General features: G+C 33.2%; 1 protein-coding gene and 1 pseudogene across 1 annotated transcript in view; both read left to right on the forward strand.

Annotated features, from left to right (window-relative positions):
- POF1B (POF1B actin binding protein) overlaps positions 1-19,057 on the forward strand; it is an 83,762-nt gene that overhangs the window by 9,589 nt on the left and 55,116 nt on the right. The window contains exons 3-4 of the mRNA XM_039869908.1: positions 5,184-5,258; positions 7,784-7,912. Coding sequence (XP_039725842.1) covers positions 5,184-5,258; positions 7,784-7,912 — 204 coding nt within the window. The remainder of the gene's footprint in view (positions 1-5,183; positions 5,259-7,783; positions 7,913-19,057) is intronic.
- Positions 7,427-7,545, forward strand: LOC120608437 (uncharacterized; annotated as a pseudogene).

Here is a 19,057-nt window from a genome sequence, read left to right on the forward strand (position 1 = left end):
TATAGTGAAATTATACCAATTTTTCAAGACCTTTCTCAAGTGTAATCTTGTGATGAAATCTCAAATTGTCCCAGATTGAAGCTATCTCTTAGCCCTTGAAACTTCCATAGTAAGTTCCTTATAGCTCTTATGGTATTATATTGTTATTTACAATAATAGTTTTCATCCCCTAACTGATTATACACTTGGAGAGGATAGAGAGTATACTCTATCTTTATATCTCTTTCAATACCATTATATAACAAATATTGAACAAATATCTTAGTTGTACATGTAACCAACCCAGTAAAAATGTCTCATTAATAGATTGTATGTTTTATTTTTTAAAATTCTTTTACATATGTTATTTACTCACTAGAACTCCAAAAATTGAGTAGAAAAAGCATTATTACAACTGTCATACAAATTGTACAGTGTACAAATGAAAATTTGTGCATTTTTTGTCTTGTTGTACAAATAAAGAAACCGAGGCTCAAATAGCTCAACAAAATGTTTCCAAGTAGTGCAGCAGGCTAATGAATGCTCTGGTATTAAGAACCAGCTCTTGATATTTCCACCGTATTTATTATCTCACTTAATTGACCTTATTAGATACTAAAATATTTTCAGTTTAAACAAGTTTATATTTTTTGGTTTCAGCAAATCATTTAATGACTACTCTTATTGTATTTTTCTCATTTTAATGTTCTATTATCAGAGTAGAAAGTATCAAAAATATATTAGAGGACAAAAATAGTTCCTGTTCTAATTTTCAAGGTCTTACCCTGGAATAATCTTGGCGTTTGCAGTTTGTCCTAAGTTTTTAAGATTTCCCTTCTACCTAAAGGAGGATAACACCTCTAGCTTCTGCTTTCCCTTCTTTCTCCACTGTATTGAGCTACTCAAAAGCTTTCTCACTAAGATAAGTAACAGAAACTGGGGCCAATTGCATTTCATACAGTTTTTTAACTCTGAAAAACATAGCTATTTTAACAAACAAAAAAAAAAGATAATTTTGTGACTAGTGAATTCTTCCTAAGACAACTAGAGTTTCTCAGCTCCAATTTATGGTATACCAAGGCATGGACAATTACCTCTAGTGATGTAGTGAAATTATCCCAAAAAGCAGACAGATTTTAATCCACTCTGATCTTGAAATTGGTAATGCCATATGTACTTTATACAAGAAGGAGGAGGAGAAAGAGGGCTGCTACAACTTTCCTAAAGTTGAAAATCTTTAGACACTATGGTTAAAAGTACACCTGGATTTTATACTAAGCCTGAACTTACCTAATTATAACCAAAATTATTTTCACTAGACCTCTACCTAAAGAAAGTTGCCAACAAGGCAATGTTTATGTATTTAATAAATCTGAGTCACAGAAATAAGCTACTTAATACTATACTAAATATTTGATCAGAAAAAAGTAAGGCCTTCCTGCAAAATTGAAGAGCTTAAGTGATATGAGTATTAAGCAAAAATTTAGATTTTTTTTTTCAGTTTAGAGACTGTGAGTTCACTCTATAAATATATCATGCAGTCTATTTTAAAAAATCTATTGAATTTGTAGAAGTTTAAATTATTTAATCAGGACCATTCTCACACACAGCCATTTGTGGATGGATCTCTTGTTTTCAGTTACCCATAAATTGACTTTGACAATAAATAAGAAAAAGGACAAATATCTAGCCTCCTATTATAAGGACTATTCAAATTTTATAGTAGAATTACATTTCCAAACTTGAGAAACAGAAAATATAATGAGGTATGCTATATATATGGCAAAGTATAGTGATCGAGCATGAGTTCTGTAGTCATGGTACTTGAGTTTCCATTCCAATACCTTAGTATTAGCTACTTAACCCATCTTATTTAAATTGACTTTATATAAAATGGGGTTATAATAGTATCTTCCTCATGGGATTGTTTTGAATGTTAAGATAATCATGTAACATATTTGGCATAGAAAACTCTTAATAGGTGTTAGTTATTATCATCATCAAAGGAAAACAAGACTGACAAATTTAAAGAACTTGAACATTTTTTTCTCTATGAAAAATAAGTTGAGAATGATCTCTTATATCCACAAAATGTTAAACATAAAGAAAGATCTTAAAGACCTTCTATTCCACACTAACCCACACCCATATCCCATTTCTCATACAAGGAAACTGAATCTCAGGGATGACATTCATTTTTCATTATTACACAGCTGTCTGGTAATATAACTAGAAGTAGAACCCAGGGCTTCTGACTCCAAGTCCAGGATTCTTTCCACTATTTTATGATAGATCACTACTCCTTCCTCAACTTTTAATTATTTTGTTATAAGGAATGTGGGGCTGTAGCACAGAGGGCACATGCACAAGAGATGTAACTATTCATTGAATTTAATGCTTTCAACATTAAAGATTTAGATTAGCTATATATCGATGAGTGACACTGAAAATTAAACACCAATATAGGTTATCAAGAAGGAGATTTAGACTCCTATTCTTGGTGTTCCTTTAAAACTTAGGAATCTTCTTTATTCACAAACATTTTTAATTACCTCCTATGGAGCAGACAATGGCTGTTTGTGGGATGACTTGCTGCAATCCTGCCTAGTACTAGATATCACAGAAAATACTTTCCAGCATCAAGATAATGTTCATTTTGGACATTTACACAGACTATTTTACCTAATTTTGTAGACTTCCGGGGGGGGAAGTTTTCTTAAATAAGTCTTTCTGTAATTAATAAAACTTATATTCAGCTATTTTATTCCTACCTTTTAATCAGCCTAACACTGCTACAATTTAAATTCACACTGGTCAACACTATATGTCTTAATCTCTTTGACACACATTATACTACCAGTATACTATTTTAGTTTTTGAAGCTATTTCATTTTTCCTGTTTCCATGAGGGTTGTAAGCCACATTTGCCTAGGTCAATTCTAATAAGGCTCAAAATAAGTAAATTATAATCTATGGAATTAATGTACCAGCTTTCTAAATACGATAAGATTGAATAATTTCTTTATTTTAGGATCAGACTATTCTTTGTACGGATGCACCAATTTGCTTTTTAAATATCTACCATCTTGGCATCCGAATGAAGTAACCCTGCCTATACTACTACTATAAATAAATGTCCTAAAGGTGTGATATAGATAAATATATGGACATGGATATAGATATAGATATAAAGATGCAGATATATATGTGTATGTATTCCTACTTGAATTAATTTTTGCAAGTTTATAAAACTTCTCAGTATACTATTTTACCTTAAAAGCTAGTCTTCTTGGCTGGTAAGTTTCACTGTTTAATTTGACAGTGTCATCAAATTTGAATTGGTTAAAGGGACGGCAAAAGAACTACCATTTGTAGAATATCTACCAGGTGCTGAGCAGGGTGCACAAAACTGTCTTCTCAAAATGATCCTAGCATTACTAGCCCTAGCCTAAAAAGGCTAAAAGTTGCAGAAAAGCATCCTCCAGACATCAGTATTTTTATGCACTGTTGGTGGAGTCATTTGGGAAATCAATTGGGCAGTATCTGTTAAAACAATTAGTTCACACATTTGGTGCCATGACAGTCACACTTCTTTGTGAGATTTTGAAGAACTAATCACACTGCATAAAGATGCTCATTGCAGCATAGAGAAAATGTGGAAACAATTTAAACCTTAATGAACAAGCTATCAAACAAACATTATGGAACACTATATATTAATTTAAAATAATGAATTAAGACATATCTAATCTATAATACAAGAGATTTTGTTTAGGTTACGTTGCAGAATAATAAAAGCAATAAATGTTTTATATATATAAGTATATACACATAATATTATATTTATGTAAAGATATATCTGACAATGGTGGTTACTTCTGGCTGAGGGATTTGAATGTAGGGAGAATGGTTAAGAGAAAATCTGACTTCATGATTAAGGGAAGATTTGTATAAAATTTTATGTTAGAATGTATTCATATACTATTACATAACTAAAAAGCACCTTTTTTTTTTCTTGTCTCTCTGAACCCATTCCTATTGGATCTGAGGGCCAAACCAAACTTGCTTGTGTCTGTAAACATTTTCCTAAACTGAAGGACATGTATTTGTTTGGTCTATAATTTTAAATTCTCTGCATTTGTTTGAGTAAGTTTCCTCAGCTACCAGCAGGAAATATGAGAATATATTCAAAGGCTGCTTTGAAACAGTAAGCCTGCAGTATTGCTGTTGATGTAACTGGGTGGTGGGGGAGGGTAGGGAGAGGGAAAAAATGTTACAAGTTGAACCAAAGGAAAAACAAAAGAAAAACCACAGTGTGCAGAACATTTGGCAGTTAGAGTAAACACATAGTCCTGTTTTAAGAACAGCACGTTACACCTACATTAAAGCTGTATGAGTTTGTCAGTATTTCCTTTGTAAGTCTGTGATTCTGATTATTAGTAGCCTCATTGTTCTAAAGAAAAAAATATTTTTATCATTGCGAGAATATATCCTGGAGTTGTGTTGATTGGTTGTGAATTATATTAACGTATGAAGAGATTGAGTAATGCTATCAATTCTTTGCACACTAATAAAGCTATGCAGCCTTGCTGATTTGGGGGAAAATGTCAAGAACGCCAACATAATCAATAGAGTGATTATTTTATCTAATCATTATTAAAATCATACTCTCACTTTTATAGATCACTTTTTAACATCAGAATTTACTCTTTGAAATTAAACCAGAAGCAGACCAGATAAAGCATAATTAATAGTCGGCTTGAAGGAATCCAAGGGCAGTAGTCTTAGTTGAGTTTTCAAAGGTAGTTTCTTCTCTATATTGGTTTGAGAATTTTTACATTTAAAGTTTTCTGTTGATAAATTTTGCATCTTGTTTATTTGCAGACATATAATATACATGGGGGTGCATATTAACGGAGTTCTCAAAAAAAGAAAAAATGGATGCAACATAAAAGTACAAGAGGAATGCATAATCGTGCAAGCATTCTAAAAAGTATTTTATCATTAGATTATTTGCAAAGCAAACAAAGGAATTCAGTAATGCGCTTTTTAAATAGATGAACATCATCTAGGAAAGCATTAAATAACATTCTTATTTCTAAAAAATGGTTTGTCATAGAATAAATAATACCTCAAGAACATAAAACATTCAAATGACACTGCTTAGTAACAATTTCTGAACCCCGTTTTGTTTCTCTCAACAGGAACGCCATTCTCCAACTCTGAAAATATCTACTTGTGCCCCAAGCACTCTACATATAACCCAAAATACTGAAGAGGTAAAATAATTTATAGATCAGATTTGATTATTTTCTTTTTATGTAAGCCTTGCTCACATATTCACACAATCTTTAGGCCCTCATAAGGCTTTACGCATTCACAAAATGTCAGGAATATAAAAATAGGAAAGGGATTCTCATATATGAGCATCAGCTCAGCCTATTAAAGGAATGTAAAACAAGTGCTGTGAACTGAGATATTTGTTTCATTGTCTACTTAGTCTGATTGCTTTTAGTTTGAGTGCAGTTTATTTTTAGCTAAGGATCTCCTTGTGATTATGTATATTTCAAGGGTAATTGGTTTGGGCACGAATAAAGTACCAAGATCTTGCATTGCTTGGGGACCTGACTGTGTGAGTGATAGTACTATAAGTTTACATTTAGAGAGAATAACTTATAGGGTCAGACTTAGACCTTCTCAAAAGTACATGATTTAAAAGACACACAAGGGTCTAATTCCTTTAGTATTTATGATCTAATAATCTCACTTTTAAGATTATTCTTGAGTCTAGGCATTATATCTTCAAAGGGTACTAAAATAATTTAATTATTATACTAACAAATATGTGTTTAATGAGCTAATAACCACAGATAAAAAGGTAAATTTTAAGAAAATAAAACATAAAACATTCTAAGTTTATTACTACACAGGAGGGAGATATAAAAGATGAGGAAGAAAGATGCTATTCTAAGAAGACAGGCCTGCCCAGATGAGGTGCCAGGGTGTGAACTTGAGCAATATTGACACAAATGAACAAAAACTGGTCTAGACCTTGGGTATAGTAAGGAAAAGGTGATATTTTAAGATTAAGATTATCAAAGAAAAGTTTGCATACTACGTCCCAATTTGGCCTAACCTAGAGCTAGATTAGTTAGTCTTGCATCATTCCATAAATATTTGCTTAGTGCTGAGTATATACCAAATATTACACAAAAAATGAATTAAACCCAATCACTATTTTCAAAGAGCTCACAGATCAGCATGAGTTATATACACAACAAAACACAGGACAAAAAAAAAAAAAGCTACAATTGAGTTAAAAATGGAGCCCTTTGAGACCAAGATAGGATTACCTCAGAAAAGTAAGTCCACTCAAATCACAGAGCTGTTCACTATACTCAAATCCAGTCAGAAAAAAAATGCTATTTTTCATAATAAAGAGGTTTAAAATTAGGTTTACTATATGTTCTATTTCTGATAATAAAAATGTGTTTATTGTACAAAATTGTGGAAATATAAAAGAATATAAAAAAGAAAAAAAATATTACTCATGAACCCCTCCTCTACCCAGAGATACTACTCTTAGCATTTTGTTGTTTTCCTCCATTTGAATAAAAAATTACAATCATACCATATATGTGGTTTTATATTTTCATTTCTCACTTAACATTATATAATATTATGAATGTTTTTCGTGTAAGTTTGTATTACTCAAAATCGTTATTTTAATTGCTTCATATTTCATCCTATGGATGATTATTTAATCTTCTCTTTCTCTATAGGAAAGTTCTTCTCCTACTATACCCTGTCAGCATTATAATTTTAAAAATTTCTCTAGTTAAAATATGGTATTCTTTTGTTATGTTTATTTGATTCCTAGTTTAGTTAATTTTTTTTGTTTATTAGCTATTTGCTTTTCTTCTTTTATAACTTTATGCATTTTGCTCATTTTTCTATTAGTATGGAGATATTTTTCTTATTGAGGTATAAAAACTCTCATTGTATTAATAATATAGACTCTTTTTCTATCAAAAATTTACAAATGACTTTGTTCTAGTGTTTTGTCTCCCTTTTAATGTTATTTAGGGCCCTCCCCCACCACCACAATGAAGATTTAAATGTTTAAGTACACACACATTTTCTTTTTGCATCCTGTTTCGTTTTTTAAATTATAGGTTGTCCTTTTCAAACAGAAGATCTAATTAATAAATATTAAGCTACATTTTCTTTTAATCATGTGGGGGCATTAACAATTAAATATTTTGAAACTCTCATCAACCATAATTTAGAATGTGTGATGAATTTACTGTGAAATGAGTAATAGAAATACCTAGCACAGTGCTGAACACCTAAACACATGCTTTCAGATGTTTTTGAGACTGAAATTAACTACAACATAAATTCAGATGTCATCATTTATGCAAATGACTGTAAAATTTTCACTCTGGTCTATGGCCATGCTACCCTGAACAAGCCTGATCCCGTCTGATCTTGGAAGTTAAGCAGGGTCGGGCCTGGTTAGTACTTGGATGGGAGACCACCTAGAAAGACCAGGTGCTGTAGGCATAAAAAATAAAAAAAATAAGGGATTGTAGGCTGACAAGGTCCTTGCAATCTGTGAGGTCAACCAAGGGTTGTCTCGCCTAAAAATACATACATACATACATACATACATACATACATACATACATACACACATAAATAAATAAAATTTTCTCTCTGAAAATTGCTACCTATTATTAGTGATGGCTTCAAGGTCACTAAATAGCTATAGTTATATGCAGCTTTTGTCTTTTCTTCACAGGAACTCCATTCTCCAACAGTGAAAGTCACTACATATCCACAGACCACTATTAGGAGATATATAGTACAAAATCCTGAACAGGTAAGCTATGTCACACAAACTCTTGTGTTGACCTATAATTTCTTACAAGTTGATAGCTAAACAAGAAGAGTGAGTCCGTTACTATATCTCTAACATCAGATTGTTGGACTTTCTACTGGTTATAAAGTTAATTTATAATCATCTTTAATTCTAGACAACCATTTGCTTATACATTCTGACTCAGAGATGCAATAGTTCCAAGCACCATGTAAACCCTTGGGTTATAAAGTCTTTTTACCTCTATAGCCCCACCCCTGTGTTACAAAGGATTATTATGCACTTCAAACCTAAGGACAAAAAAGGGACAAAGTTCTTTCATAAGCCTCACATAAGAACTACCAGTTGTTACATCAGAAGTTGGAATCTTTAGTCTGGTTAGATTTGCCATTGAAATATAGGTTAGAAAGAAGAAAGTGAAAAGTCGAAAGTTCAAGTGTCTCCATGTGTCTTTTGCCTATGAACTTTGTGCCTATCAATGAGCTCTTTTGAAAATTACATAATTATAATTTCTACTAAAATATATAATCATATATTTTACAAACCAGGATAGAATTATCTGTCTCACTTTGAGGATAAAATTAAGAAAACTTTTTCTTATAATAATAAGCTTCCTCAGTACACACACACACACACACACACACACACACACACACACACACACACACCCTTTCTTTAAGCTGCAACAGGGTTCTTCAATGTTTTTTTTTTTAACATTTTATTTATTTATTTATTTTAACATTTTCTTTTTCCCCCTCCCCGCTCTCCTGTCCCCTCTGGTAAAAAGTCTATAGTCCACGTTCATGAGTCTCTGTTTGTTTGTCCTGTTCATTTGTTGCTTTTCGGTTTTATCCCACATATAAGTGATATTATGTGATTTTCAGCCTTTTCTATCTGGTGTATTTCGCTTAGCATGATTATCTCGAGGTCCATCCGTGTTGTTGCAAATGGCAGTATTTCATTTCTTCTTATGGCTGAGTAATATTCCATTGTATATATGTATCACAGCTTCTTTAGCCAATCATCTATCATAGGACACTTCAGTTGCTTCCATGTCCTGGCCACTGTGAATAATGCTGCTGTGAACATCAGTGTGCGAATATCTTTTTGGATATGGGTTTTCAACTCTTTGCGATAAATACCCAGTAGAGGGATTGCTGGATCATATGGTAAATCAATACTTAGTTTTTTGTGGAACCTCCATACTGTTTTTTATAATGGCTATACTGATTTGCAGTCCCATCAGCAGTGTATGAGGGTTCCTTTTTCTCTGCATCCTCTCCAACATTTGTTATTACTTGTCCTGTTGATTACAGCTATTCTAACAAGTATGAGATGGTATCTCATTGTTGTTTTGATTTGCATTTTCCTAATAGCTAGCGATGTTGAGAATCTTTTCAAATATTTGTTGGCCATTTGTATGTCCTCTAGAGAGAAGTGTCTGTTGAGGTCCTCTGCCCATTTTCTGACTGGATCATTTATTTTTTAGTTGTTATTGAGTCGTATGAGTTCTTTGTATATTTTGGATATTAGGCCCTTATCGGAGGCATTGCTCGCAAATATATTTTCCCATTTGGATGGTTGTCTCTTTATCTTGTTGACGATTTCTTTTGCTATGCAGAAGCTTTTTAGTTTAATGCAGTCCCATTCATTTATTTTTGCTTTTAAATCCTCTGCTTTTGAGGTCAAATTCGTAAAATCCTCTTTAAGTCCAAGGTCCTTGAGTTTAGTTCCTATGTTTTCTTCTTTCCATTTTATTGTTTCAGGTCTTATATTCAGGTCCTTAATTCATTTTGAGTTCATTTTGATGTGTGGTGTTAGAAAACAGTCTAGTTTTATTCTTTTGCAGGTGGCCTTCAAATTTTCCAAGCAACAGTTATTTAAGAGGCTTTCCTTTCTCCATTATAAGTTATTGGCTTTTTTGTCAAAAATTATTGCCCATATAAATATGGGTTTACTTCTGGACTCTCAATTCTGTTCCACTGCTCCGTGTTTCTGTTTTTCTGCCAATACCATGTCGTTTTGATTACTGTCGCTTTGTAGTATAATTTGAAGTTGGGCAGTGTGATGCCCCAGCATCGTTCTTTATTCTCAGGACGGCTTTGGCAATTCGGGGTCTGTTGTGCTTCCATACAAATCTGATGATTTTTTTTTCTATTTCTTTAAAAAATGCTGATGGGATTTTGATGGGGATTCCATTAAATCTGTATAATGCTTTAGGTAATATGGTCATTTTAACTATGTTGATTCTTCCACTCCAAGAACACAGAATATTTTTTCCATTTCTTTGTATCTTTGATTTCTTTTAATAGAGTTTTATAGTTTTCATTATATAGGCCCTTGACATGTTTCATGAGATTTATTTCTCGGTATATTATTCTTTCTGTTGCAATTGCAAAATAAAATTTTTTTGCCACTTCTTTTTCTGACACTTTGTTATTAGAGTATAGGAATGCTATGGATTTTTGAACATTGATTTTGTATCCAGAAACTTTACTGTATTTGCCTATTGTTTCTAGTAGTATTTTTGTGGAGTCTTTAGGGTTTTTTATATAGAGAATCATGTCATCCGCAAATAGTGACAGTTTGACTTCTTCATTTCCTATTTGGATGCCTTTTATATCTTTCACTTGCCTGATTGCAATCGTTAGGACCTCCAATGTAATATTGATAATGGTGGCGATAGGAGAGCCTTGCCTTGTTCCTGATCTTAGAGGGACGGTTTTTAGTTTTTCACCATTAAGTATAATGTTGGCTGAGGGCTTGTCATGTATAGCCTTTATTATGTTAAGATATTTTCCTTCTATACCGATTTTGTTAAGTGTTTTGATCATAAATGGGTGCTATCTTGTCGAAGACTTTTTCTGCATCTATTGATATAATCAGATGATTCTTATTTTTTTATTTGTTTATGTAGTGTATCACATTAATCGATTTGCATATGCTGAACCATCCTTTTGCCTCTGGGATGAAACCCACTAGATCGTAGTGTATAATCTTTTTAATATGTTGCTGTATTCAGTTTGCTAGTATCTTATTTAGGATTTTTGCATCTGTGTTCATGAGAGAAATCAGTCTGTAATTTTCTTTTTTGTGTGTTTTCTTTATCAGATTTTGGTATCAGGGTAATATTGGTCTTATAAAATGACTTGGGAAGTACTGCCTCCTCTTTGATTTTTTGGAAGAGTTTGAGGAGTTTAGGTATTAAATCTTTGAGTGTTTGGTAGAATTCACTGGTGAAGGCATCTGGTCCTTGACTTTTACTTTTTGGTAGGTTTTTGATGATTGTGTCAATGACCATACTGCTGATCAGTCTATTTAGATTTTCCACTTCTTGATTCAGTCTAGGAAGGTTGTATTTGTCTAAGTACTAGTCCATTTCTTCTAGGTTTTAAATTTGGTGTTATATGCTTTTTCATAGTATTCTTGTATGATTCTGTATTTGTATTTCTGCAGTGTCTGTCATAATTTCCCCTCTTTCATTCCTGATTTTGTTTATTTGTGTTCTTTCTCTTTTTCTTTAGTGAGTCTAGCCAGGGGTTTATCCATTTTATTAACCTTCTCAAAGAACCAACTCTTTGTTGCATTTATTTTCTCTATTGTTTTTTTCATTTTGTTTTGTTTTCAATTTCATTTATTTCTGCTCTAAATTTTATGATTTATTTCCTTCTGCTGACTTTAGGCTTCATTTGTTCTTCCTTTTCTAGTTCTTAAGATGAAGCTTTAAGTTGTTAATTTGGGCTTGTTCTTATTTTGGGAGGTAGGCCTATAATGATATGATATTTCCTCTTATGATCGCTTTTGCATGTCCCAACAGTTTTGATATGTTGTACTATCATTATCATTTATTTCTATGTATCTCTTGATCTCTGTTTTTATTTCTTCTCTGACCCAGTTATTCTTCAGTAGTATGTTATTTAATCTCCATGTATTTGTTGACCTTTCTGCTTTCTTTTTACAGTTGATCTCTAATTTCATAGCATTATGATCAGAGAATATGGTTTGTATAGTTTCAACCCTCTTATATTGTTGAGGCTATCTCTGTGTCCCAGTATGTGGTCAATTCTTGAGAATGTTCCATGTACACTAGAGAAGAATGTATAAGCAGCTGTTTTGGGATGAAAGGCTCTGTAAATGTCAATTATGTCCAGTTGGTCCGATGTGTCATTTAAGGATGCTATTTCCTTATTGATTTTCTGTTTGGATGATCTGTCCATATCTGACAGTGGGGTATTTATGTCCCCTAATATGATACTGTTTTGATCTGTTTCTCCCTTTAATTCTGTTAGTGATTTCTTAATGTATTTTGGGGCTCCCTGATTTGGTGACTAGATATTAAATGTTATGTCTTCTTGGTGCATGATTCCTTTTATCATTATGATGTATGCCTCATTATCCATCTTTATTTTTTTTTATTTTAAAGTCTATTTCATCCGATATTAGTACCACTACTCCCACTTTTCTCTGAATGCCATTTGCTTGAAATACATTTTATACCCTTTCACTCTGAGTCTATATTTGTCTTTGGAACTGAGATGTGTCTCCTGGAGGCAGCATATGTTTGGGTATTGGTTTTTGATCTATTCTGCAACTCTGTGCCATTTTATTGTTGAGTTCAGTCCATTTACATTTAAGGTGGTTATTGAAATATGAGGTCTTCTTATAGTCATTTTATCTTTTGCTTTCTGGTAGCTCAGTGTTTCCATGGCTTCCTTGTCTTTGTATTTCTGTTTTCTTTATTTTGGTTGGCTTTTGTGTGTTTTCTCTCTGGTTCTTCTTGTTTTATGTTATATATTTCAGTTCTGAATCTTCTGTGTGCGGTTACCATTATGAATATGTAAAAGTTAGTATAAATATACAGTCATCCATTTTCTTCTGCGCATGCCTTATCTCCATTCTCTTTGCTAATTTTATCTTTGAATCTTCCCATTTTCAGTCGTTGTTATCTCAGAGTGCCCCTATGTATGTTAAACTTTCATTACTATTTTGCTATAGCAAATCTCTTCTTATTTTAAGCTTATAATGCCCTGTTCTTAGTAAGGGTAGCACTCCTCAGCTTCTATTTGCCTGATAGTCACTTTACTCCTAATTATGTGTTTTTGTTTTGTTTTATTTATTTATTTATTTTTTTATCATTTTGTTTTAGGTGAGCTGACCCCTTTCAATATTTCCTGGAGTGCAGGCCTTGTAGTGGAGAATTCCCTCACTTTTGTATATCTGGAAAGGTCTTATTTCTCCTTCATATGTAAAGGAGAACTTAACTTGATACATTATTCTAGGCTGGTAGTTCCTTTCACTTAATAGTTTAAATATTTAATTCCATTCCTTTCTGGCTTATAAGATTTCTGCTGAGAAGTCCGACAATAATCTAATGGGTTTTCCTTTATAGTTTACTGTCTTTTTTTTTTTCCTGGCTGCCCTGAGAATTCTGTCTTTGTCGTTGATTTTTGATAATTTTAATACAATGTGTCTGGTGTAGGCCTTTTTGGGTTTAGATAATTGGGTATTCCAAGCTCCAGCTCATTCCTTAGATTTGGGAAATTCTCGTCAACCATTTTTCTGGAAATGCTTTCTAGTCCTGCTCCTTTTCCTCTCCTTCAATTATGCTTATTATTCTTGTTTCCTCTCTTAATGGTATCAGCTAGTTCTTGAATCTCTCTTTCATTATTTTTTATTCTTCCTTTTCTCTCTTCTTCCTTCTGATTTATTTCTAGATTTCTGTCTTCGATATCACTGATCCTTTCCTCCATTTGGTCGACACTGTTTCCCAAGCTTGCTATTTCATTTTTCAACTCTTGCAGTGTGTTTTTTCTTCAGAAGATCTATTTGTTCTTTTTGAGGGTTTCAATCTTCTTGCCCTGCTCATCCAGGTGTTTTTTTTTTTTTTTCCAATTCCTGATATTGTTGATATGGCTTTTGGAACTCTCTGAGTTTTTTTTCAGAAGTACTATTCTGAATTCTCTGTCATTTAAGTTGTGTATTTCTATGTCTGTAAGCTTGTTTTCTGGAGATTTTTTACTTTATGAGATGCTTTGTCATCTTGGTTGTTCATTGTTTTTAATGGACTATTCCTCCACCTGGGCATTAATGGAAATGTATTCCACTTTTTTTCCCAAAAAGATTTATTATATAAAGGTCTCTCTTTAGCCCGCTACGAGGAAGATCCTTTTCTTTTGGCTTCCAATAGGTGACTTCTAAGCCTCTTGTATACCTGCTTTATATAAAGCCTTAATGATGCCTTTTTATTTTCTTATAGAAATTCAATCATGCTCGCTACCCTCAGTTTCAGTCTCTGTCAGTGTTAGCAACAGTTCGGTAGCGTTTGTTCATATTCCCCCAGAGTTACATGGTGTTCGATCTTGGAGTGTATGCAGGAGGGGCTCTCTGGGTTGGGGGATGGGGTTTTCTGCTCAGCCTTGGTAAAAAATCAACTGTTGTTTTTCTGCCATCCTCTCTTTTCTGCCTTCCTGCTTCTCTGCCTTCTGCCCTGATGACTGAGTCCTGCCGCCAGGCGCAAGGAGCTCACCACGTTCCCAGGCAGGGCTGTTCATGGAATTCACTCCACCTTCTCCCCTCCTGCTCCTTCTACAGATACCTCTGGCAGCTGTGAGAGGCAACTTCTTTATTTCTCCCAGTCCACTGCCCTACACCCTGGGTTCTGACCTGTGGTAGTTCTTATGTGCATATCCCGTGCTCAGACATTCTGATGTGCAGTTTAGGTGTTTTTTTTGTTGAGTTTTAGCTTATTGTTGTTTCAAGGGTAGATATCTGGGGACACTTCTCACTCCACCATGTTTAATCTAATCTCTCAATGGGGTTTGAAGTACAAAAGTTTCACAAATAGAAATGGTGTGCCCCAGACAATTACACAGCAGTTCTTTGTTTTGCTCTTTATTGTATAGCTCTATGATTGTAGGAAGCAATCCTTCTCTTTCTCAAAAAACAAAATCGATTATTTATGTCAGCTGTGGAAAACAGAAAGTTAAATTAGGGTAGCACACTTGGTTCTATTCTAGGTGGATGGGGAGGATGTACTATTCTTCTTGTGTCTATGTCCCCTTTTCTTTCTTTCTTTCTTTTAAAATCATTTTCTCATATGCCTTTAGTTAGCAAGGCTGTTAGTTGTGCATGTGTGCGTGTAAACCTGTGATCATGCAATCTCTGTATTGGGGCGATTGTTTTGGACATATACATACATATATATATATACATACATATATATGTGTGTATATATATATATACATATACATATATACACACACACACACACACACACACATACACAAATATCAAAAGAGAATGTGATTGTAGTAATGCAGCCGCTTCCTTCTTCATTTGCAGAATCAAATGTTTAAGCAACAAATCTAAAAATTGTGGGGAAGGGGGTCATTAGGAGGGCCCGAAAGATGAGAGTATGCTTCCTTTTATAACTTGGCCAATCACTTTACCCTCCCCTTTCTTCCTTCCTCTCTCTTTTTCTTTCACACCCAAACTGGAGAATATGCATATATTTAGATGCATATTTCACTTGATATCCCTGGCTTTCCAATAATTAACTCTAGATAGTGCTTTTTTTTTTTTAATAATGTGAGAATTACCATGTTTGCCTAGAATATATCCACAGAGAGATTTAAAATATCAAATCATTTGAATTTCAATCCACTTTGTCAGTGATTCTTATGTGACTTTGGTTGAATTATTATACTTTAGTTCATAAGGAAGAGAAGAATTAATATTTATGGGTATACACTCTGTGCTAGGAAATTTACATATTTTATCCAATTTAATCCTAAAAAGGTGAGAAAACAGAAGCACAGAGAAATTTAGTCATTTATTCAATGAATATTTATCAGTTTTCTACTGTGTACCAAAAATTGCCCTAAGAACTTGGGATAGAGCAGTGAACAAAACAAGGTTCCAACCTTCTTGAATCTTCTTAACTGACCCCAAATCATTTAGTTACAAATAAGCAGAGTTGGAACTGAAATTTAACAATGCAGATCTGGGGGGAAAAGAAACACATTTGCAAATTAAAGACAATTAATGATGTAAGTGAATTAGGATCTAAAGACTCATCTACATACCACTTGCCCCTACCCAGTCTCCCCAGCCACAGTGTAATTACAAAGGCAGAGAAATTAGAATTACGTATGCAATTATGTAACATATTTGTAATACTGTGCCTGCCCCTGTAAAGGCTTTCATTATGGCTGTGTTCAACTATAAAGAAGCAAAGAATTTCCCAGGGAGAAGATCCAGTAGACAGTTAAAGAAAAATTACCATTTTAAAGCTTCTTACTCTTTTCATTATTGAGGAATAAAACTAATTTCGGTCCCCATGTTTCATAAACAAAAATAATCTAACTAGTTTTGCAGAGCATGTTGAAAATCCTGTCTAGATATATTCCCCATTTTATTTACGTAAGTATACGCTTTTTTGTTTACTCTTTTAAATTTCCCTAGGAGAAGATTCTGACTTAATTACAATATTTATAATAAGCTGAGCCTCCTAAGTGACAACTTTATCCTCTTTCACCACCAAGTTTGTCTAATCTTTACTTCTCCTCCCTGTAATTAAATTGATCTTGATCCACTTCTCTCATTATGATTTCCTTCAACCTGATTAGCTTTTTTTAGTTTGGGTTGTTCCCAATTTTCCTTATTCTCCATTTGTTGTCATTTCAGTCAAAGGATCCATGTATTCTGGCATAAAACTTTACCCAGAAATGAAGGAAATATTTTGTTCCATCAAATAGATAGAGTCCAATTGATATTAATCAGTTTCACTAATTTTCCAGTTTTGGAGCTTCTTCTGTGGGGTGGGCACTGTACAGTCTTCAAATAGGAAAAAAAAAAGGAAATAAGATATGGTCCTCAAATCAAAGAAACTTACAGTTCCTTTCAGAAAGGGAAATAAGGTATATTCACAAATAGCCATGTAAAAATACATGGTGGGGTGTATGATAGATGCCATGAAAGAAATGCAGATGAAGTTTTATTGAAGTTTAGAGGTGTAGATAACACATTTGTTTAGGGGGAATCAGAGAAAGATTTATTGTGGTATTTATGATATTATTACAATGAACATTATTATAAATAAAATAAATATGACTTGCTAAGGTCTTCTGACTCCAAATCTATCACTCTCAATATTTTCTGACAGTTATTCTGGGAGTAGTTTTGACAAAATTTGATAACTTACATTGGATATGGGATTAAATGAAGAATAGTCAAATATGACCCTAAGTGTTTTCAGTTTGAAATACCAAGAGTATGGTAGCCCAGTTAAAAGGTTTAAGAAGTAAAAAAAAAAAAAAAAAAAAAAAAAAAGAATTAAGAAGTGAGGGGAAAAGAAACTGGTTTGAGAAAGGGGGAGATTTGATATTTGTTTGAAACAGTAGTATTGGAGGTGCATAGAAATGAAGATGTCCAATAGGCAGTTAAAAATGCCTCAGAGAAAGGTCACATTTGAGATAGAGACACGGGAGTTATTTCTCTTAAAGTTGTCATTTTAACTGTACGAGTGAATGCTATCATTGAGGGGTAATGGGGAGGGTTGAAGTCAGAACCTTGAGAAATTTCTACTTTAAGAGAACAGAAGGAAGGAGCCACAGGCAGAGTTGTCAGAGAGGGATGTGAACACAGAGTAACTGAAGCAAATAGAAAAAGGGGGGTTAACTGTCTCAAACGACCAAGAAGCCAAGGAGGATGAGGTTTGGTAATAGAGTTTGACCATTAAGAAAGCAGTGGTGATATTTGAGAGAGAAGTTTTGGTGTACTTGTATAGGCAAAATACAGATGCTAAAAGTTAATGGGTGAATAGATCAAGAAGAAATGCAGGAAGTAAGTGAGTATCATTCTTCCAAAAAGAATATTAGTCAAAGGAAGGAGAGAAGGGATAGTAGCTAATGGAGAAAGCAGAATTTTGAAGATCTGAGAGATTTGTAGGCAGAGGAAAAGAACCAGAAATAAAGAAGACTACAGATGCAACAAAGAATACAGACAAGTGAGATAAGATTCTGGAAGAGATGAGGAAATAGGATTCCAGGTATAGACAGAGAAGTGACTTCAGGGAAAAAAGAGAAGTTTATCTTTCTCTGTAATGAGATGGAAGGAGCAGAAACTAAAGATAGATTTTTGAAGTTGGGAGGAAAATGAAGGGATCTCATTGGACAGATTATTGATTTTTCTCAACAAGCAGGATAATGAAGGAACATGAGCATAGGGGATTGAGGAAAATGAAAAGATTTGTAACCAGTTATAGAGAATTTGCTGAATACAAGTATGACCATGAAAGTTGGGAGGGCCTCTTAAAATTGGATAACTTGAGTTTGTACTGAGCCAAATCAGCAAATTGTCTTTCTTTTCTTTTCTCTTTTCTTTTCCTTTTTTCTTTTCTTTTCTTTTCTTTCCTTTCCTTTTCTTCTCTTTTCTGTTTGTTTGTTTGTTTGTTTTTCCCCAGTAAGTTTTCATGGCCTGGGAACAGTAAAGTAGATGTTGGGATTATGTACTTTGTTAGATGTGAGAACTACTGACAGAGGTTCTAAAAGTAACAATTATAATTATAAGATCATCTATCTTTAAAAACACCTGTTAATTTTTAAGGTGGATCTGGCACCAATTAAAATATAGAACGATTTATTCATAGTAATATTTGGTTTTACATTTTTATAGATTTGGAGGGAAATAATAGTCCTTTAAATTAAGAGGCTTTTTTTAAGTAAGTCATTTAAAATAAGAAGCCCAACACACATTTTAGAGAGAATCAATATTGTCAACACCTAAACCATTTTTCTTCTTAAAAATGATAATGCTTCAGCATTCATAGTAAACTTTAGCTCACAGAGAAGAAACTTTTATGTTTTTGTTAATTTTGTTTTTCCCCTCTTAGAAGATGCTTATATCCTAAAGATAAAGGTTCATCTCCTCTCTTCTCACCCGATCATCTGTTCATTCACTATGTGGTGTTCAAGATGGATAACATCCTTGCCCTCAATAAGCCCACTTTTGTGTATTTTTTAACTTGATATCCTAAAACAATTCTAACAATATTTTCATAATTATTTTAAAGGCAGTATTGATTTTAAATATTATTTTACTATATCATTAAAAACCAATATTACTTGTACATAAAATTATAGATTAAGGTACTTTAAAATATATTATTTTGCTTGATAAAGTACTCTGCATTACTAT

The sequence above is a fragment of the Pteropus medius genome, unplaced genomic scaffold (genome assembly GCF_902729225.1).
Source record: "Pteropus medius unplaced genomic scaffold, Ma_sr-lr_union100, whole genome shotgun sequence".
NCBI classification, from domain to species: Eukaryota; Metazoa; Chordata; class Mammalia; order Chiroptera; family Pteropodidae; genus Pteropus; species Pteropus medius.